This window comes from Ovis canadensis, chromosome 2, assembly GCF_042477335.2.
Source record: "Ovis canadensis isolate MfBH-ARS-UI-01 breed Bighorn chromosome 2, ARS-UI_OviCan_v2, whole genome shotgun sequence".
In the NCBI taxonomy this organism is placed as follows: Eukaryota; Metazoa; Chordata; class Mammalia; order Artiodactyla; family Bovidae; genus Ovis; species Ovis canadensis.
Genome location: NC_091246.1, coordinates 42,675,691 through 42,697,307, shown reverse-complemented (window position 1 = coordinate 42,697,307; position 21,617 = coordinate 42,675,691). Strand labels below are relative to the sequence as shown.

At 50.2% G+C, this 21,617-nt stretch overlaps 1 protein-coding gene and 1 long non-coding RNA gene across 2 annotated transcripts; both read right to left on the bottom strand.

Moving 5' to 3' along the window:
- Nucleotides 1-685: 685 nt before the first annotated feature.
- Nucleotides 686-11,393, bottom strand: LOC138432333 (tumor necrosis factor receptor superfamily member 10B-like). The gene is made up of 8 exons (XM_069573700.1): nucleotides 11,277-11,393; nucleotides 9,450-9,614; nucleotides 6,348-6,494; nucleotides 4,236-4,335; nucleotides 3,490-3,603; nucleotides 2,381-2,489; nucleotides 1,303-1,550; nucleotides 686-863 (listed from the first exon to the last, which is right to left on the bottom strand). Exons 1-8 carry the CDS (start codon nucleotides 11,391-11,393, stop codon nucleotides 724-726), a joined length of 1,140 nt encoding a protein of 379 aa, XP_069429801.1. The 3' UTR covers nucleotides 686-723.
- A 6,316-nt stretch (nucleotides 11,394-17,709) lies between these two features.
- LOC138434535 (uncharacterized) lies at nucleotides 17,710-19,639 on the bottom strand. Its single transcript, XR_011254821.1, has 3 exons — nucleotides 19,560-19,639; nucleotides 18,813-18,926; nucleotides 17,710-17,812 (listed from the first exon to the last, which is right to left on the bottom strand). It is a non-coding gene; the product is annotated as an uncharacterized lncRNA (long non-coding RNA).
- Between the last annotated feature and the right edge of the window lie 1,978 nt (nucleotides 19,640-21,617).

Sequence of the window (21,617 nt, the reverse complement as noted above, 5' to 3'; positions counted from 1 at the left end):
TTCTAAAGCAGTTACAGCACATGTAGGAAACGCTCAAACCAGGAGCAGAGCTTGCTGCTGGTGCGACTCCTGTCCTCCGGCTAAAATCCATTTCAGGTGCCTCCGTGCTCACTAAGTAACCGGTGTTGTCCTAACATTAAAAGTGAAAGGTCTTAAATACGCTTTTTTCAGAATTCTCTACGTATTAACCTCTGCCACCTAATTTTCTCCTGTGGCCAAGAGTAGTGTGAACAGGCTATACAAACATGTGCAAATATTTCTGTTTTGTGTTCTCACACAGAATTACTCACACTGAACTACTAAACAAGTTCACCTGCTGTACCACATGTTGGAGGGGTGCTCTCTGAGATGGCCTCACGGGGGAGGGGTGGGGCAGGGTGGGCGCTGTCTGTGTGCCCACAGAGGAGAGGCGAGGCTCACAGGAGGAGGCCTGAGCCCCCAGCTCTCTTCTGTTTTCACAGTGACCGTTAGGGAGTTTCTCATAAATCACGACATCCGCAGACATGACCGCCAGAAACATCCTGATTCTGCATGATCACACAGCACGAGCCTGAGGGGAACTGAGCACCCCTGGCTGACACCCTCCACGCCCCAAGGCTGCAGAGTGAGGGTGTCTCAAACAGTAAGGACAGGGCCAGCGCAGCCAACCAGCTTTAGGCCTGCTCTCAGCAGGCCAGTCTCCCTCCTACATTCAGCCTAGAACCCCCAGGCCAGTTGAGAGAGTCAGAGATAACAGCATAGGACAAACCGGGGACCACGTCCACCCTGGGCATTGTTGTGGGGGCAGAAGCAGTTACTGAGGGTCTGATGCTGCCAGATGCTAGAGAAACCAATCACCTTGCGCCAGCACTCATCAAAGAGACCTAGAAGAGAAGAGACAGCCACTGAGTGGTGGGGAGGGCCCTCTTGCCGCACCTCCCATCCTAGGGACAGGGTGCAGGGTGGGGGGACACAGAACAAAGAGCCCCAGGCCTGTGACTGCAAGCGGGACATTCTGAATCTGGAGAACCCACAGGGAGGAGCAGAGAAGGGAGAAAATGAAGTAAAATGAAACCCATGTAAAATCTCTGTGCAGCGCTACTGAACCACCCTCTTCTCCTGCCTCCTCCCACCAGACTCGGCCAGGGGGAAGAGGGGACCATCAGCTGAGCTGGGGGCCCGATATGATCACGGTTTTGTAGGACCAGGTGAGGTGGGAGGGGTTTCCTTGGGAACAAGATCAGAGACAAGCCAGGAGGAACAGGAGGACTGGGGAGATGGAGGAGGGAGCCAGCACCTCCTCCTTCCCTTCTAGAACCTCACCTTTCAAGAAGCACCACACAACCCATGCGATTAGGACAATGGCGTTTCCAAGTCCAGTTACAACTCCAATCCCCTGCCCTGAAGGGCCTGCGGAGGGAGAGGGGGTGACGGGGAGTGTCTGGCTCGTGGCTGCTGGCTCTCCAGGAACTGGGGCCTCTCCATGGGCCAGGGCACCTGATTCTTGGTCCACACATTTGATGTCGCTCCAGGGGGTACAGTCCTTGACCATGACCTTCCCATCAGGGCACCTGGGTACAGACACAGGGGTGATGTAGGGAACTCATCAGGGCCAGCTGCCTGGATGAGGAGAAAGAGGGGGCAGCCTCCCATCCTGGGTCCCCTGACAAGACAGTGGAGGGGGGCCAGGCTCTTGCCATCTGCAGGGGAGGGTCCCCTCACTCCCCCTCACTGGGTGGGAGAAGGATCCAGGATTGTGTACTGCGGCACCCAGGCTCCTACTGAGTGTGCAGAGCTGTCCTTCAGGAGCTGGGCTTCCTCTGCCAGGCCCGCCTGGCCTCCCTGGGCTGCACGGGAAGCTCTGTGAGGTGGGGGCCTCAGCCAGGTCAAGGGTCAGAAGGGTGTGGGCACAAGTCTGACTCATCCTCCAGTCAAACTTGAACACGAGGCCCTCTCATCCACCTGTTGACTCTTCCTACCAATCTCAGCCAACACTGGAGCATCAGAGGATAGTGAATTACTGTTGGCCCCTGAGTCCCCAAATAGGAAACATTCAGGTGCTACTGGGGAACAAGGGGCTGGGTGTGAGGCCTGTCGAGTTGGCTCTGGTTTTATGGGAACCTTGAAGAAGCACACATGTGGCCTCAAGATGACTTCTCTCTGCTGTGAGCACTTTGGTCTTTCTAGGCCCCTCCCGAGGAGACATGGGAAGGGTCCACAGGGTAAGCCGTGCAGGACAGACGGTGGTGGTAGGGAGCGCTGCTGCAGGCTCAGGAGACCCCACAGGCACAAGGGAGCTCTGAGAGGTGGGAGGGGCTTCACGGAAGCAGGAGAGAGAAATGGGTACAAGGAAACTGGGGTCTCCTGTGGTTTGGAAGCCCCGCAGGCTCCTGTGTCTCACCCGGTGCTGCAGTTTTGACAGAATTCAAGTGCATCTTCACGGAAAGTGCCAGCTTTGCACTGACACTCAATGTCCTTGGTGGGGGTGCAGCGATTTTTTTCTTCTTCTCCTAGAGACCAAAAAAGGTTCTGAGGATGTGTTTCCCTCATATGTCTCTCAACCCTTCTTCACCACCCAGATCTCCATCCACTCAGTTCAAGAAGTGATTCGGATGGCTTCCTGGCTGCTCCAGTGGTTAAGAATCCGCCTGACAAAGCAGGGGATGCAGGGTGCATCCCTGGTCTGGGAAGGTCCCACATGTTGCGGGGCAGCTAAGCCTGTGTGCCACAGCTACTGATCCTGTGCACTAGGGCCTGTGCACCACGATGACAAGCAGCAAGAGTAGCCCCCCTCCACAACGAGAGAAAGCCCTTGTTCTGCAACAAAGGCCCAGAACAGCCAAAAATCAATGAATCACTCTTTTCTGAAGTAATTTTGGGGCCATTTTCTGTGGCAACACACATAGACCATCCATAGAACAGCCACTGTTCACAGGTCAGCAACAGAGGCATACAAAAGGGACTGTGCATCACTACGGATTGCACCAGGCTGGGAAGAAAAATGTTTTAGATCACAAACGAGGAGCAAGAAGTGGGGTGAGGTGATGTGTAAGCTGAGGTGCTGTGGATGGAGAGGAACCCTTGGGTGATGTCCCAATGGGTGATCCCCTGCTGGAGTGGCAGAGGGACCTCAGGTCATGAAGGCTGAGAGAGGCTGAGACCCCAGAGCAGAGGGCATGGCGCCCACAGGAGCCTGGCCCAGGATCAGACACATCACACAGCTCAAACCCAGCCCTGCCCCACTCCCCCAGGCCTTCTGCACTCTTACCATCCAGGCCCTCCATCAAGGGACACGTTATTCCCCTCTTTCCAGCTGATATTCTGAAAGACTCCCCTACCAGTTGGCATGTGTTATGCAAATAATGTCTGTTTTCATTTATTTTACTGACCTAAGACAAGTTGAAGACCTAGCTGGGCTGGAAATCAGGTTTCTGACCCCTCGTCCCATTTAAATCCCGTCTCATCACCCAGCACCCTGACTGCAGGCACAGGGGACCACAGGTTCTATACCTGATTTGCAAGTCGTGCAAGGTAAGCAAGAAGGGAGGGTGTTTGAATGACTGGTGTCGTCTGTCCCATCGGTGCGTGGGGCACAACCTCCACTGGCTTCTTCCATATAGAATCCTGGGAAGGAAGGGAAAAGCAGGTGAGTAAACCCCACAGGATTCCCTGAGGCTGGCAGTGTGGCTGGGGAGGCCTCTTTTGGCCATCTGTGGAATCCACAAGGGGAACTCTCTTCAACCGGGCTTTCATCTTTTGATTCTTCATCTACCACATACCTTAGACAGACCCTAGAGCAGTACTGCTAACAGAAATATATTACAAGCCACACATCCAAGTCGCATTCATAGCTGGCACAGGAAACAGTAAAAAGAAAGGTCAGGGGCTTCCCTGGTGGCTCAGAGGGGAAGAATCTGCCTGCCATGCAGAATACATGGGTTCGATCCCTGTCTGGGAAGATCCCACATGCTGCGGAGCAGCTGAGCCCAGGTGTCACAACTCCTGAGCCTGTGCTCTGCAGCTCGGGAGCCACTGTTTTGAGCACACCTGCTGCGACTCCTGAAGCCCATGCGCCCGAGAGCCTCTGTTCTACAACAAGGGAAGCCACCCCAGTGAGACGCTCACCTACCGCAACTGGAGAGGAGGCCCCACTCTCCACAACTAGAGAGAGCCCATGCAGCAACAAAGCCCCAGCACAGCCAAAAATAAACGCATAAACAGGAAGACAAGGGCTGGAGACCAGTCTTAGAATCTACCTGGTAGACATAAGTTCTGTTGGAGGCTCCCTTCCAGTGGGGCTGATGACTGCTGGTCAATTTCATCCTTCCTTACAGACATGGCTGAAGCAGGTTTGACCTATAGGGACAAAGCAGGGACAGGCATGAGTGGCTTCCACACTCTCACCCCTTCTAGGATCCACCCCACATTTCCTTGATGGCTGCCTGCAAAATGAGACAGAACTGGGACCTTTCTTCCCAGCTCTAAACTCTCATTCTTTTCATGTTTGTCCTTTGGCCTTTTGTGCTAGCAAGTAACTTTCACTTCAGTTTTTGCCCCTGTATTCTTTCCTCTTAAAATATGTTTATTCCAGAAAGTATGTGCTCAGATGTGTCCAACTCTTTGCGACCCCATGGACTGTAGCCCATCAGGCTTCTCTGTCCATGCGATTCTCTCAGGAAAGAATTTTGGAGTGAGCTGCCATTTCCTCCTCCAGGGGATCTTCCTGACCCAGGGGTCAAACTTCAGTCTCTTGCATCTCCTGTGTTGGCAGGCTGGTTCTTTACCACTAGCACCTCCTGGGACACCCAGAAAGTTTAGGCAAAAAAAAATTTTTTATAATAATATAGAAACCACAGAGATCCCCTTGATTCGAGAAGATATCCAGGATTTTCTGTCTTGACTTCTTCTATTTGACCACATGTGTGAATACTCTCAGGCTCTCTCTCTCTTTCTTCTCACATGTGCATGCACACACACACATACACACACATTTTCACAAATGAGGGTTCTGCCATGCATACAGTTTTTCATAGTAAGCTGAGACAAAACCTAAATGCATGTGTCTACAGGATTAGTTCTGTTTCAGAAGCTGCGTCACGGTAATTTTTCTCTCAGTGTTCCTGGGCTTGGTCTCAGTGGGCAGAACACCTCCTGCCAGAGTATTTGCTTTTCCTAAACGTCTTCAAAGAAGTCTTTAAAAAAAAAAAAAGTTCTTATAGATTAAAGAAGATCAGGTTTCTGTAGAAGCTTATTCATTCTTATTGACAAGTTAAGGGTCAGTACTGACCCTTCTTAAAACATCACCAGAATCATCATTTGAAGGGAACCCTACCAACTGCAGACGGCCATGGCCTTGTAAGCCAAAATATGGCTTTCATCTCCTCTGAAATACAGACCTGATCAGAGTGTGCCTGGGGAAATGCCAGTCAACTAATATTTGTAAATGCATGATTATTCTTTGAACAGATCTTCTCACTCTGAAAAGTTTCAGTGTAGAACAATTAGACAGATTCTTTTTGAAAAAGAAAAAGAATGAAATCATCTATACGCTCGGGTTCCTGAGAGGTTAGCATTTATTTCTAAGCTGCCTTCTTATATTTTCTGTGTGTGTATTACTCTATGTACATACATAAACAATAAGAGATGCTTTAAAACCCTCACAAAACAACAGCACATAGTACATAGTCTTCTCTGATCTGCCTTTTACAGCCATTCTTTTGTATATCGTAATGCTCTAAATTAGCATTCCACATCAGACATTTCAATGGCTTTCTAGGATTTTATTTTTGTAGTGGGGCCAATGATACACTTTGTCACACACCAGACTGACTCACTTTGTTTTGGAAAAGCCAGATTTGGTTTTCCTGGTTAAGTCCTGATGATCTGAGACCACACAGGAACAGGAGCAAGTAAAGCTCACCAAACCACAGGACGTACAAACCCTAACCAGACTGGAGCTCTAACCCTGCCTTTTGTCACAGTGACCCCAGTTCCCAACAGGCAGCCCGCTGCTGTGAAGTTCCCTGCTGCTCTCTGCTCTTTCAGTAAAAATGCTACCAAGCCAACAGATTCAAGGCAAGTAAAACAAGAGTCAGGAGTGCAAGTCCACAAAAGGGTTAAAGCAAATCCCAAATAACTCAAACCTGTAAGTTGCAGTCACCCTCAATTTTTAAAAGAATGTATTTCCTTTCAGTACAGCTGATGTATCATGATGTCCATCCACATTTATGAACGCAGTACTTTAGGGTCCTAAGAACTTTCCATTGGGACTTGATTTCCAACATGGGAGTCACATGGAAAGGTCTGTACCTTCCTTCCTCAGTATTCACTACTAGAAAAGTCAGACACAGTTCAGTAAAAGCCACTACCTGTCGATGCATAGAATCCTTATTTGCAATTTCATTTTCAAGTTTATCATCGAGGTTGTGCACAGAGATGGCTTCGTGCTGTGCAGCGAGGTAGCGTTTCTCAAGTGTAGTGATTCTCTTCTCCATGTCCTCCTTCTGGGCCATAGCCTACACCAGGCAATGCAGAGGAGAAAAGGTAAGTCATTATCATAGAATACTCCGATACATTTAAGAGTAAAATAGCGGGACTAAATCCTAAATTTCAAATCAAACATAAAATTAGCATCCTCAAAATTAAAGTCCTAGACAGGGCAGTTTTCTGAGATGTGAGCAAAACCACGCCTAGCTCACATATCACATTTGCCACGATGGCACCCATCTGTCTTAACATCAGTTTGGCCACTCGATTTACCAAGCTTCTTTTCTACATAATAAACCCAAACAGCAAACAAAAAGTACACTAAACTACTCTGTCATTGCAAGAATTCCCAGAGGGAAGGTATCTGGCATGAAATGAGGACCTCTGTCTCCTACACCATACAGACGGGCTGGACCCAGAACAGGCAGGGACCTTCAACAGATCCAACAGGGAGCTCTGAGGCTCATCTCCTTGGGTAAAACTTGGAAAAATCTCATGCAAATTCCTCAAAATTAAATAAGAATATGAATGAGTGGAAACAGAAGTCAAAGTGTAACACAACTGGGAGCAGCCTTCTCAAGCCGAGTTCTTCTAAAGCAGTTACAGCACATGTAGGAAACCCTCAAACCAGGAGCAGAGCTTGCTGCTGGTGCGACTCCTGTCCGCCGGCTCAAAATCCAGTTCAGGTGCCTCCGTGCTCACTAAGTAACCGGTGCTGTCCTAACATTAAAAGTGAAAGGTCTTAAAAACGCTTTTTCCAGAATTCTCTACGTATTAACCTCTGCCACCTAATCTCCTCCTGTTGCCAAAGAGTAGTGTGAACAGGCTATACAAACACGTGCAAATATTTCTGTTTTGTGTTCTCACACAGAATTACTCACACTGAGCTACTAAACAAGGACGCCTGGGGTACCACATGTTGGAGGGGTGCTCTCTGAGATGGCCTCACGGGGGAGGGGTGGGGCAGGGTGGGCGCTGTCTGTGTGCCCACAGAGGAGAGGCGAGGCTCACAGGAGGAGGCCTGAGGCCCCAGGTCTCTTCTGTTTACACAGTGATCGTTAGGGAGTTTCTCATAAATCATGACACCCGCAGACACGACCGCCAGAAACATCCTGACTCTGCATGGTCACACAGCACGGGCCTGAGGACCTGAGGGTGAGCAAATGCCACTCGACTTGTCTGACCACTGGTTTCACTGTCACACATCCCTTCAAGGAGTGGAACCTCAGAAAACTAGAGAAGATGGCCAGGCAAGCTGCCTCAGCAGAGCCCACGCAGCATGCTCCCATCTCTCTGAGAGAACGGGCTCCACAGATGTTCAGACTCGCCTGAGTGAATCAGAAGGAAATTTCAGCATCATCGGGAACACATTCAACAGGCAGGTAGGGGGATGACCTGGGAGACTGGGGTTGACATATATACACTACTGATACTATGCATCAAGTCCACAGCAAGTGAGGACCTACTGTATAGCACAGGGAACTCTATCAGTGCTCTGTGGTGAAGTTACTGGGTAGGAAATCTAAAAAACGGGGATATATGTGTGTATATATATATATATATGATTGGTTCACTTTGCTGAACAGCAGAAATTGACACAGCAGTGTAAAGCAACTATACTCCAATAAATGAATGAGTGGATGAATGAACTTTTTAAAAAGGAACACACTGGGCCCCCTAGAACTTGTGGATATGAGGAGTCCATGGCAGCACAGCGCCAGGACTGCCCTCATGTTGGTCCACTGCCAACGGACCGCCTGGACCAGGCCTCTTCTACCCCAGAGACCTTGACGCAGAGGCGGGGAAGGCAGCCAGTCGGGGTCTCGCCAGTGTTCTGCTCTTGCTCACGCAGCCATGCCAAGGCTGAGATCACGGGGAGAACAAGGGACCCACATTCCGCCTCAGGACAACAGACACGTCCACTGGCCTGGCGTGCTGCGATTCATGGGGTCGCAAAGAGTCGGACACGACTGCATGACTGAACTGAACTGAACTGAACTAACTGAAATTACACGATGACTGATCTAACTTACCTCCTTATGTGTGGCACCTAATTCTTCTAGCAAACTACCCCTTTCAAGTGCTCCTCGTGTGTTGATGTGTGTCTATACATTAGTGCACTTTAGTGTATGCTGCTGCTGCTGCTAAGTCGCTTCAGTCATGTCCAACTCTGTGCCACCCCATAGATGGCAGCCCACCAGGCTCCCCTGTCCCTGGGATTTTCCAGGCAAGAACACTGCAGTGGGTTGCCATTTCCTTCTCCAATGCATGAAAGTGAAATGTGAAAGTGAAGTCGCTCAGCAGTGTGCGACTCGTCGGGACCCCACGGACTGCAGCCTACCAGGCTCCTCCACCCGTGGGATTTTCCAGGCAGGAGTACTGGAGTGGGTTGCCATTGTATACTCACCCTAATACGCGGCTACTATAACAGAATACATTTAATGTATCTCATTGATCATAACGTCAAGAAAATCTGCTTATTAACAGCTTTAAATTCTAAGTTTGAGAGGAAAAAATTTATCCTAAAATAATTCTATTACCTAGTTTTTAATTGCAAATTGATATACAGAATGTAATAAATCTTGAGACATTTATACCAACGAATACTTTTTAACTGGGGGCTTCCCAGGTGGATCAATGGTAAAGAATCCACCTGCCAATGCAAGAGGGCAGGTTCGATCCTTGGGTCGGGAAGATCCCCTGCAGTAGAAGATGGCCACCCACTCCAGTATTCTTGCCTGGGGAGTTCCAGGAAGAGAGGAGCATGGTGGGCTACAATCCACAGGGTCGCAAAGACTCGGACATGACTGAGCATGGACGCAGGCAATACTTTTTAACCATAAAAAACTCTTGATTTCTTACAGAAAAAAATGTATTTACAAGAATTCAAGAAGCTCAAAAGTCAACTAGTTACATAAATACATGCATCATCCACCTAACAAGGCAGCAAGTGTACAAATCCGGGATGGCCGGGTGGCTGGTACCTTCTTGTCCAGGGCCTTGTGGTGCTCAAAGAGTGACTTCAATGCCTTGAGAACCTCGAGCTCTCTGGTCATGCCGGCTGGGGACTGCGCCTGCCCCTTGCCCGACGTCATCTGCAGGGATGGTATGTACTGGGAAACCAGGCACTCCAGGTGCTCCAGCAGCAGCTACAGGGCAGGGCCAAAGGAGCACCTTCAACCTCAGGCTTGAATTCAGGGCCGATAACCCCTCTCAGCCTCATACTATCGCCGGAAACATGCTAAGGCAAGTCAGAATCCCGCCAGTGCAGTCTAAAGTTAGAGTGGACTTCCCTAGTGGCCCAGTAGTTAAGACTCCACACTTCTGCAGGGGTCATGGCTTTCAATCCCTGGTCGGGGAACTAAGACCCCACACAAACTGTAGCATGGACCAAATTGTAAGTTCAGAGAACTTCCCCCTCAAATGTTCTAAAATTATATTAGCTCTCCTCATAAATTTGAAGCAAAGTATGAGAACCCCAAACTGATCCACTCTGGTCTGCTCAGTGGGAAGATGTGAAAAATGACTTGAAAACCAGACAGAGTTTAAAGACAGCAACACAGAGCCCAGCGGTGACCCCCGCGGGGCAAAGGTCAACACGTGAGAATCCCCTACTGACCCTGGTATGGTCCCTTTCTGCTGTGAGCAAAGCGATTTCTTCCTCTCTCGCGAGAAGCTGCTTCCAGCACATTTTGAATTCTTCCATAGATGCTGCCAACTCCTAGAAAACAGTGAAATGAGTAAGTGACTAAATGCAAACACAGATTCAAAAGAGAGGGAGACTCTGAAGATGACCCTGTCAAGTCTCCACAGGCTCCACACAAAGGATCTCCCTGTCCCTCCAGAGAACAGGGGTCCACTGACCCCAAGACCACACAGACCACCACAACTCAGACCGGCCTTCAGCCTCCACCTCGAATTGGCAGGCATGCGGCAGGGGAGAACCCGGAATCCAAGCCTGCCTTCTCAGGACCCAGGGAAGTCTGAGAAACTTCCCTAAACATAAACCTAACCACAAAGTGGATAAAGAGATTCTTAAACGACACACAGACAAGTGACCTAGAACCACTGGGGAGGGTGAGGAAGAAAGGTAAGATCTACAAGGCCATCAGGCTTTGGAGTGTTCCTCTGGGAAAAAGGCTGATGGCACCCCAAGGCCATCTGTTAGCCTGCTTCCACAGAAGTCACCCAGTCATTCAATACACTGGTAAAATGTTAAATTCATGTTATATGTCTTTTCTCACAATTTTCATGCACGCGGTGCCGTCCACGTGGTGAACTTGCTCAAACTGAACCACATGGAGTCTTTCATTCTTCTAGTTTTCTTTGCGCAAATAAAAAACTCCTGGGCTACGTATCCCCTACTACATACTGACTATTCAGCACCTAGAACACTGCCCAACACTTGTAAGAGGCATGTAGTAGACATGTGAAGCTATGAGGGTGTATGTTATACACATAAGCAGTAGGTACCCGTCATTAAGATGCTGGACACACCGTTCTGTGCTTTGTAAGATGGGAGATGTTAAGGGGCTTAGCCTTTCTGCTTCAAGGACTGACTCTATAGCTCAATCCACGTGCCCCAGTGACTCCTCCAGCCAGTGTTTCCCTCCTTGTGGGGCCCCCGCCCATCTTCCCCGCAGCACCTGCACAACCACTTACAAGGTCAACCTGCTGGGGTCGATCCTGCCCAGAAGGCCAAAACGCCCTGGCCGGCAGGGCCCACAACCAGGCTAACAAAATGAAACACAACCCCAACGCTTCGCTAGGTGAAGGCCAATCCGAGGGGCCCAGCCCCCGGCTGCTCTCACCTCAGGCCACTCTGCTTCCAGGACTTGGGCCGAGGCCAAGTTCTTCCTTGTCTTGGCCTTTGCCTTGGGGATGCAGCACTGGAAAAGTGCCCATAGGCGGGCCCTTCTGCGACCCATCCTCGCGGATGGGGGCAGCCCCCCACTCAGGGGCAACTGCTGTTTCACGGTTAGATACCTCAGCACCCGAGCTATCACCACCAATCTCACACTACGACCACCACTATTCACACTACGACCACCGCTCTCACACACACCGCTCTCACACACTACTCTCACACACGACGCTCTCACACACCACTCTCAGACACACTGCTCTCACACTAGGACCATCAGCACTGCTGTTTCCAGAAGAAATGGCACGAAGGCTCTGCCTCCAGCACGTCTCCCAGGAGCCTGGAACCTGGAACCCTCTCAGTCACAAGGGGCTCCGTGGTAACAGGGGGGCTGGGCTCAGGCCCACCATCAAGGGTGCAGACAGGGGGGAGGGGCTGCCAAAAAGACGACAGATGAGTGTGGGCTGCAGGAGAAGGAAGGCTGTGCCCACAGCTCAGGCCCGCCATCAGACTTGACCCTGCAAGGGGACTGGTTCACAGTCAAATCAAATAGTAGAAACTGCTTCAGAAACCACTACACTAGGAAGGAGCACGTCTTCTAAGTGGGCTTCTGCCTCCTCTACCCCCCAAACAAGCCTCCAGTGAGGCTACTCAAAGGGCACCACTGAACTCAAGGGTGTCCCCAGAACCCACCCGGGTGACAAGGACTCACCGCGCTAGCTGCCCCTCACTCTCACCCGGAGCTCGGTCCTCCCTGACTGACTCCCTCACTCAAGCTCAGCAAGGGCTTGACCAACCTCGCTCCAGGCACTTAAAATGAATTCACAGTGGGTATAGGGGTTCCGTCCATCTGCTGCAAACTCGCCCTCTTCACTTTGACCCTGGATGCCAGACAACTCTTGCCCGTGGGGGCTACATGGTGGAGGTTCAGAGGTGTCCCTGCCTTCAGCTGTGACAGCCACCGCCTCCAGACCCCGCCAGGTGCTGCCCCTCCCTCCAAGCCCGAGTCTCCCACCCCCTCTCCTGGCCCCACTCCTAGCCTCGCAGCTCTCCACTCGCCAGGGCACAGGCCATACTGCTCCTGGCTCAGCCGGAGCCTCTGCTGTCACTTGAGGACCTCAGTCACCAGGGTGCTTGAGGCCCTATATCCACCCATCTCAGCAATTACACACTCTGGGGGAGACAGAGTACAGTTTGGGGTCCCGCCCCCAGTTCACCCTGAACACATTCTCTTTTTTTCGCTTGATCTGCTGGAGTTCTCGGAGATGTCTTTTGAGAACCTCAACTGTTGCTTTCAAAAAGACTGTAAAATCACTGTGCTCAACTTTAAGAATAAAATCTTCATTTTCCACCTCAAAGTGAACCTGGAGAGAAGAGTATAAGCAGTCATTTTCTCAAACTGGAAAAGAAAACCCGCACGTGACCATGTCACAGAATACAGTTCACACAACCCCTCCCTCCTCAGCCTTCTCCTCCACCACCAGCAGCCTGTCATCACAAGGCCTGCCCTGGGCCGGCAGGGGCAAGGGAAGAGGGCAGACTGACTCCTCTGTCCCCAGGCCGCATGGGCAGCTTGCCCCACCTTCTTCCCAAGTTCAAGTGGCATTGAAACAGCCCGGGCAAGCTGGGGATTCTGATCAGAAACACACCGTGGGGAATAAGCAAGGACCCCTGGTTCTTGTTTACCCTGGTATCAAAGATGATCAATAGAATTCCTGTGAATTTTACATGTGGCTTCAGATGAGAGAAGACACCCAGGGCTTCCCCACTTCCAGTTATAGATGCAAGCAGCTTGTGGGTCAGCCTACCAAGAGCTAGAGAGGCTAAATACATTTCAACAGAGGTCCTTAGGCAACCACAATCTAAGATTTCAAAAAAAGCCCAGTGAGGGAGCTGGAGACTGAGAGGGCCGTTCCTTCCCTCGGGCCATCAGAACAAAGCTGACTCTGGGAAGAAAAGGCAGGGAAAAAGTCAAGCAGAGGGGACTGGCTAACAGCTCTGGACAGTTCCTTGGGCTGGGAAGACAAAAATTCAACCGCAGGCCTGACAAGTCAGTTCGGATGTTAGAGAGTAAGCTCCCCAAGAAAATGGAGGCACAGAAAACATACCCAACACTCTGCCCAAACCGGCTGAGCGCTGAGTATCAATCAGCTTGTGGTGCTCGGGAGACAGACGGTGGGTTTCAGGACCGGCCGAGAAGAGAGGGGGCCATGGAGGGCACCCCAGGCTTCCAGATGGAGACACTGGAGGGCTCCTCCCTGGGGTCGGGGGGAAGCTGGTGAAGGCTGCTGAGACTCAGCTTACAAGGACACTCCAGCCTCAAGTCACTCAGACCCTGAGTGAACAGACAGCTCTGTCCCCACTAGAGGTACCCAGGCGAACAAGGACAGAAAACTGATGTGGCAATATCACTGTCAGAGAGTGTCTAAAGTAAGAAGCATTACTAGTGATAAAAAGGAGCATCTCATACTAATACACGTTCAGTCTACCAAGAAGACGAGGATTCTAAATTTGAATGTACCTAATAACATAACCTGGAGAAGGCAATGGCAAGCCAGTCCAGTACTCTTGCCTAGAAAATCCCATAGACGGAGGAGCCTGGTAGGCTGCAGTCCATGGGGTCGCTAAGGGTTGGACACGACTGAGCGACTTCGCTTTCACTTTGCACTTTCATGCACTGGAGAAGGAAATGGTAACCCACTCCAGTGTTCTCGCCTGGAGAATCCCAGGGACAGGGGAGCCTGGTGGGCTGCCGTCTACGGGGTTGCACAGAGTCGGACACGACTGAAGCGACTTAGCAGCAGCAATAACATAACCTCAAAATATCAATACATAAAAACTGACAGAAATAGAAAAGCAGTCACAGCCAAGTTCATAATTGCAGTGGGAGACGTTCAAGACACTTCTCTCGGGGAACTGGGCTCCCTGGTGCCTAGTCACTTGCAGCCACGAAGTACTGAAATGCGGCTGGCTCTACAATGAGATGTGCTACAAGCCTGAAACACACACTGGATTTTAAAGACTTAGCATGAGAAAACGAACGTAACATATTTCATTAGGTTTCATCAGGTTGATTACACACTGAAATGATAATATTTGGGGAATGTTAAAATAAAATATGTTTCAGGTAATTTCACCTACTTCTCCTTAACTCAGCGTGGCTACCGAAATCTGAATTACGATTGACAAACCTGATCTAACTGATACGCACGTAACTGCATTCCCACTGATAGATATTATTTTCAAGAGCCCAAGGAACATATAACAAAATGAATATATATTGGCTCCTTAGGAAAGCTCAAATTATTTCAAAGGACTGAAATAATGCAGGGGATACTTACGGATTGCAATGGGCTGATGGCTTATGTGCTGTGCAGCGAGGTAGCGTTTCTCAAGTGGAGCGATTCTCTTCTCCATGTCCTCCTTCTGGGCCATAGCCTACACCAGCCATTGCAGAGGAGAAAATGTAAGTCATTATCATAGAATACTCCGATACACTTAAGAGTAAAATACCGGGACTAAATCCTAAGTTTCAAATCAAACATAAAATGAGCATCCTCAAAATTAAAGTCCTAGACATGGCAGTTTTCTGAGATGTGAGCAAAACCATGCCTACCTCAAATATCACATTTGCCACAGATGGCACCCATCTGTCTTAATGTCTGTCTGGCCACTCGATTTACCAAGCTTTTTTCTACATAGTACCCAAACATCAAACCAAAAATACACTAAACTACTCTGTCATTGCAAGAATTCCTGGAGGGAAAGTATCTGGCATGAAATGAGGACCTCTGTCTCCTACACCATACAGGCAGGCTTGACCCAGAACAGGGAGGGACCTTCAACAGATCCAACAGGGAGCTCTGGGCTCATCTCCTTGGGGAAAAGTTGGAAAACTCTCATGCAATTTCCTCAAAATTAAATAAGAATATGAATGAGTGGAAACAGAAGTCAAAGTGTAACACAGCTGGGAGCAGCCTTCTCAAGCCGAGTTCTTCTAAAGCAGTTACAGCACATGTAGGAAACGCTCAAACCAGGAGCAGAGCTTGCTGCTGGTGCGACTCCTGTCCGCTGGCTCAAAATCCATTTCAGGTCCCTCCGTGCTCACTAAGTAACCCGTGTTGTCCTAACATTAAAAGTGAAAGGTCTTAAAAACACTCTTTCCAGAATTCTCTACCTATTAACCTCTGCCACCTAATTTTCTCCTGTGGCCAAGAGTAGTGTGAACAGGCTATACAAACATGTGCAAATATTTCTGTTTTGTGTTCTCACACAGAATTACTCACACTGAACTACTAAACAAGTACGCCTGGGGTACCACATGTTGGAGGGGTGCTCTCTGAGACAGCCTCACGGGGGAGGGGTGGGGCAGGGTGGGCACTGTCTGTGTGCCCACAGAGGAGAGGCGAGGCTCACAGGAGGAGGCCTGAGCCCCCAGCTCTCTTCTGTGTTCACAGTGACCGTTAGGGAGTTTCTCATAAATCACGACATCCGCAGACATGACCGCCAGAAACATCCTGATTCTGCATGATCACACAGCACGAGCCTGAGGGGAACTGAGCACCCCTGGCTGACACCCCCCACGCCCCAAGGCTGCAGAGTAAGGGTGTCTCGAACTGTAAGGACAGGGCCAGCGCTGCCAACCAGCCTTAGGCCAGCTCTCAGCAGGCCAGTCTCCCTCCTACATTCAGCCTAGAACCCCCAGGCCAGTTGAGAGAGTCAGAGATAACAGCATACGACAAACCGGGGACCCCGTCCACCCTGGGCATTGTTGTGGGGGCAGAAGCAGTTACTGAGGGTCTGATGCTGCCAGATGCTAGAGAAACCAATCACCTTGCGCCAGCACTCATCAAAGAGACCTAGAAGAGAAGAGACAGCCACTGAGTGGTGGGGAGGGCCCTCTTGCCGCACCTCCCATCCTAGGGACAGGGTGCAGGGTGGGGGGACACAGAACAAAGAGCCCCAGGCCTGTGACTGCAAGCGGGACATTCTGAATCTGGAGAACCCACAGGGAGGAGCAGAGAAGGGAGAAAATGAAGTAAAATGAAACCCATGTAAAATCTCTGTGCAGCGCTACTGAACCACCCTCTTCTCCTGCCTCCTCCCACCAGACTCGGCCAGGGGGAAGAGGGGACCATCAGCTGAGCTGGGGGCCCGATATGATCACGGTTTTGTAGGACCAGGTGAGGTGGGAGGGGTTTCCTTGGGAACAAGATCAGAGACAAGCCAGGAGGAAGGGGAGGATTGGGGAGATGAGGGAGGGAGCCAGCCCCTCCTCCTTCCCTTCTAGAACCTCACCTTTCAAGAAGCACCACACAACCCATGCGATTAGGACAATGGCGTTTCCAAGTCCAGTTACAACTCCGATCCCCTGCCCTGAAGGGCCTGCGGAGGGAGAGGGGGTGACGGGGAGTGTCTGGCTCGTGGCAGCTGGCTCTCCAGGAACTGGGGCCTCTCCATGGGCCAGGGCAACTGATTCTTGGTCCACACATTTGATGTCGCTCCAGGGGGTACAGTCCGTGACCATGACCTTCCCATCAGGGCACCTGGGTACAGACACAGGGGTGATGTAGGGAACCCATCAGGGCCAGCTGCCTGGATGAGGAGAAAGAGGGGGCAGCCTCCCATCCTGGGTCCCCTGACAAGACAGTGGAGGGGGGTCAGGCTCTTGCTGTCTGCAGGGGAGGGTCCCCTCACTCCCCCTCACTGGGCGGGAGAAGGATCCAGGATTGTGTACTGCGGCACCCAGGCTCCTACTGAGTGTGCAGAGCTGTCCTTCAGGAGCTGGGCTTCCTCTGCCAGGCCCGCCTGGCCTCCCTGGGCTGCACGGGCAGCTCTGTGAGGTGGGGGCCTCATCCAGGTCAAGGGTCAGAAGGGTGTGGGCACAAGTCTGACTCATCCTCCAGTCAAACTCGAACACGAGGCCCTCTCATCCACCCGTTGACTCTTCCTACCAATCTCAGCCAACACTGGAGCATCAGAGGATAGTGAATTACTGTTGGCCCCTGAGTCCCCAAATAGGACACATTCAGGTGCTACTGGGGAGCAAGGGGCTGGGTGTGAGGCCTGTCGAGTTGGCTCCGGTTTTATGGGAACCTTGAAGAAGCACACATGTGGCCTCATCATGACTTCTGTCTGCTGTGAGCACTTTGGTCTTTCTAGGCCCCTCCCAAGGAGACATGGGAAGGGCCACAGGGTAAGCCATGCAGGACAAACGGTGGTGGTAGGGAGCGCTGCTGCAGGCTCAGGAGACCCCACAGGCACAAGGGAGCTCTGAGAGGTGGGAGGAGCTTCACGGAAGCAGGAGAGAGAAATGGGTACAAGAAACTGGGGTCTCCTGTGGTTTGGAAGCCCCGCAGGCTCCTGTGTCTCACCCGGTGCTGCAGTTTTGACAGAATTCAAGTGCATCTTCACGGAAAGTGCCAGCTTTCCACTGACACTCAATGTCCTTGGTGGGTGTGCAGCGATTTTTTTCTTCTTCTCCTGGAGACCAAATAAGGTTTTGAGGATGTGTTTCCCTCATATGTCTCTCACCCCTTCTTCACCACCCAGATCTCCATCCACTCAGTTCAAGAAGTGATTCGGATGGCTTCCTGGCTGCTCCAGTGGTTAAGAATCTGCCTGACAAAGCAGGGGATACAGGGTGCATCCCTGGTCTGGGAAGGTCCCACATGTTGCGGGGCAGCTAAGCCTGTGGCCACAGCTACTCATCCTGTGCGCTAGGGCCTGTGCACCACGATGAGAAGCAGCAAGAGTAGCCCCCCTCCACAACGAGAGAAAGCCCTTGTTCCACAGCAAAGACCCAGAACAGCCCAAAATAAACGAATTACTCTTTTCTAAAGTAATTTTGGGGCCATTTTCTGTGGCAACACACATAGACCATCCATGGAACAGCCACTGTTCACGTGTCAGCAACAGAGGCATACAAAAGGGACTGTGCATCACTACGGATGCACCAGGGTTGGGAAGAAAAACGTTTTAGATCACAACTGAGGAGCAAGAAGTGGGGTGGGGTGAGGTGTAAGCTGAGGCGCTGTGGATGGAGAGGAACCCTTGGGTGATGTCCCAACGGGTGATGCCTTGCTGGAGTGACAGAGGGACCTCAGGTCATGAAGGCTGAGAGAGGCTGAGACCCCAGAGCAGAGGGCATGGCGCCCACAGGAGCCTGGCCCAGGATCAGACACATCACACAGCTCAAACCCAGCCCTGCTCCACTCCCCCAGGCCTTCTGCACTCTTACCATCCAGCCCCCTCCATCAAGGGACACGTTATTCCCCTCTTTCCAGCTGATATTCTGAAAGACTCCCCTACCAGTTGGCATGTGTTATGCAAATAACGTCTGTTTTCATTTATTTTACTGACCTAAGACAAGTTGAAGACCTAGCTGGGCTGGAAATCAGGTTTCTGACCCCTCATCCCATTTAAATCCCATCTCATCACCCAGCACCCTGACTGCAGGCACAGGGGACCACAGGTTCTGTACCTGATTTGCAAGTCGTGCAAGGTAAGCAAGAAGGGAGGGTGTTTGAATGACTGGTGTAGTCTGTCCCATCTGTGCGTGGGGCACAACCTCCACTGGCTTCTTCCATATAGAATCCTGGGAAGGAAGGGAAAAGCAGGTGAGTAAACCCCACAGAATTCCCTGAGGCTGGCAGTGTGGCTGGGGAGGCCTCTTTTGCCATCTGTGGAATCCACAAGGGGAACTCTCCTCAACCGGGCTTTCATCTTTTGATTCCTCATCTACCACATACCTTAGACAGACCCTAGAGCAGTACTGCCAACAGAAATATATTACAAGCCACACATCCAAGTCGCATTCATAGCTGGCACAGGAAACAGTAAAAAGAAAGGTCAGGGGCTTCCCTGGTGGCTCAGAGGGGAAGAATCTGCCTGCCTATGGAGAATACGTGGGTTTGATCCCTGTCTCGGAAGATCCCACATGCTGCGGAGCAGCTGAGCCCAGGTGTCACAACTCCTGAGCCTGTGCTCTGCAGCTCGGGAGCCACAGCTACTGAGCACACCTGCTGCGACTCCTGAAGCCCATGCGCCCGAGAGCCTCTGCTCTGCAACAAGAGAAGCCACCCCAGTGAGACGCTCACCTACCGCAACTGGAGAGGAGGCCCCACTCTCCACAACTAGAGAGAGCCCATGCAGCAGCAAAGCCCCAGCACAGCCAAAAATAAACACATAGACAGGAAGACAAGGGCTGGAGACCAGCCTTAGAATCTACCTGGTAGACATAAGTTCTGTTGGAGGCTCCCTTCCAGTGGGGCTGATGACTGCTGGTCAATTTCATCCTTCCTTACAGACATGGCTGAAGCAGGTTTAACCTATGGGGACAAAGCAGTGACAGGCATGAGTGGCTTCCACACTCTCACCCCTTCTAGGGTCCACTCCACATTTCCTTGATGACTGCCTGCAAAATGAGAACTGGGACCTTTCTTCCCAGCTCTAAACTCGCATTCTTTTCATGTTTGTCCTTTGGCCTTTTGTGCTAGCAAGTAACTTTCACTTCAGTTTTTGCCCCTGTATTCTTTCCTCTTAAAATATGTTTATTCCAGAAAGTATGTGCTCAGATGTGCCCAACTCTTTGCGACCCCATCAGGCTCCTCTGTCCATGCGATTCTCTCAGGAACAATTTTGGAGTGAGTTGCCATTTCCTCCTCCAGGGGATCTTCCTGACCCAGGGATCGAACTTCAGTTTCTTGCATCTCCTGTGTTGGCAGGTTGGTTCTTTACCACTAGCACCACCTGGGAAGCCCACAAAGTACAGGCAAAAAAAAATTTTTTTATAAGAATACAGAAACCACAGAGATCACCTTGATTCGAGAAGATATCCAGGATTTTGTGTCTTGACTTCTTCTATTTGACCACGTGTGTGAATACTCTCAGGCTCTCTCTTTCTTCTCACATGTGCATGCACACACACACATACACACACATTTTCACAAATGAGGGTTCTGCCATGCATACAATTTTTCATAGTAAGCTGAGACAAAACCTAAATGCACGTGTCTACAGGATTAGTTCTGTTTCAGAAGCTGCGTCACGGTAATTGTTCTCTCAGTGTTCCTGGCCTTGGTCTCAGTGGGCAGAACACCTCCTGCCAGAGTATTTGCTTTTCCTAAACGTCTCCAAAGAAGTCTTAAAAAAAAAAAAAAAAGTTCTTATAGATTAAAGAAGATCAGGTTTCTGTAGAAGCTTATTCATTCTTATCAACAAGTTAAGGGTCAGTACTGACCCTTCTTAAAATATCACCAGAATCATCATTTGAAGGGAACCCTACCGATCGCAGACGGCCATGGCCTTGTAAGCCAAAATATGGCTTTCATCTCCTCTGAAATACAGACCTGATCAGAGTGTGCCTGGGGAAATGCCAGTCAACTAATATTTGTAAATGCATGATTATTCTTTGAACAGATCTTCTTACTCTGAAAAGTTTCAGTGTAGAACAATTAGACAGATTCTTTTTGAAAAAGAAAAAGAATGAAATCATCTATACGCTCGGGTTCCTGAGAGGTTAGCATTTATTTCTAAGCTGCTTTCTTATATTTTCTGTGTGCGCATTACTCTATCTACATACATAAACAATAAGAGATGCTTTAAAACCCTCAGAGAACAACAGCCCATGGTATGTAGTCTTTTCTGATCTGCCTTTTACAGCCATTCTTTTGTATGTCGTAATGCTCTAAATTAGCATTCCACATCAGACATTTCAATGGCTTTCTAGGATTTTATTTTTGTAGTGGGGCCAATGATACACTTTGTCACACACCAGACTGACTCACTTTGTTTTGGAAAAGCCAGATTTGGTTTTCCTGGTTAAGTCCTGATGATCTGAGACCACACAGGAACAGGAGCAAGTAAAGCTCACCAAACCACAGAATGTACAAAGCCTAACCAGACTGGAGCTCTAACCCTGCCTTTTGCCACAGTGACCCCAGTTCCCAACAGGCAGCCAGCTGCTGTGAAGTTCCCTGCTGCTCTCTGCTCTTTCAGTAAAAATGCTAACAAGCCAACACATTCAAGGCAAGTAAAACAAGAGTCAGGAGTGCAATTCCACAAAATGCTTAAACCAAATCCCAAATAACTCAAACCTGTAAGTTGCAGTCACCCTCAATTTTTAAAAAAATGTATTTTCTTTAAGTACAGCTGCTGTATCATGATGTCCATCCACACTTATGAACGCAGTATTATAGGGTCCTGGGAACTTTCCATTGGGACTTGATTTCCAACATGGGAGTCACATGGAAAGGTCTGTACCTTCCTTCCTCAGTATTCACTACTA

Coding starts and splice junctions, on each gene's coding strand:
- LOC138432333 (XM_069573700.1), bottom strand. CDS start 11,393: ATGGGTCGCAGAAGGGCCCGCCTATGGGCACTTTTCCAGTGCTGCATC. Junction 6,495..9,449: donor ACAAGGCCCTGGACAAGAAG/GTACCAGCCACC, acceptor TGCCTGGTGTAG/GCTATGGCCCAGAAGGAGGA. Junction 3,604..4,235: donor ACAGAACTTATGTCTACCAG/GTAGATTCTAAG, acceptor CTTCCTTCCCAG/GATTCTATATGGAAGAAGCC.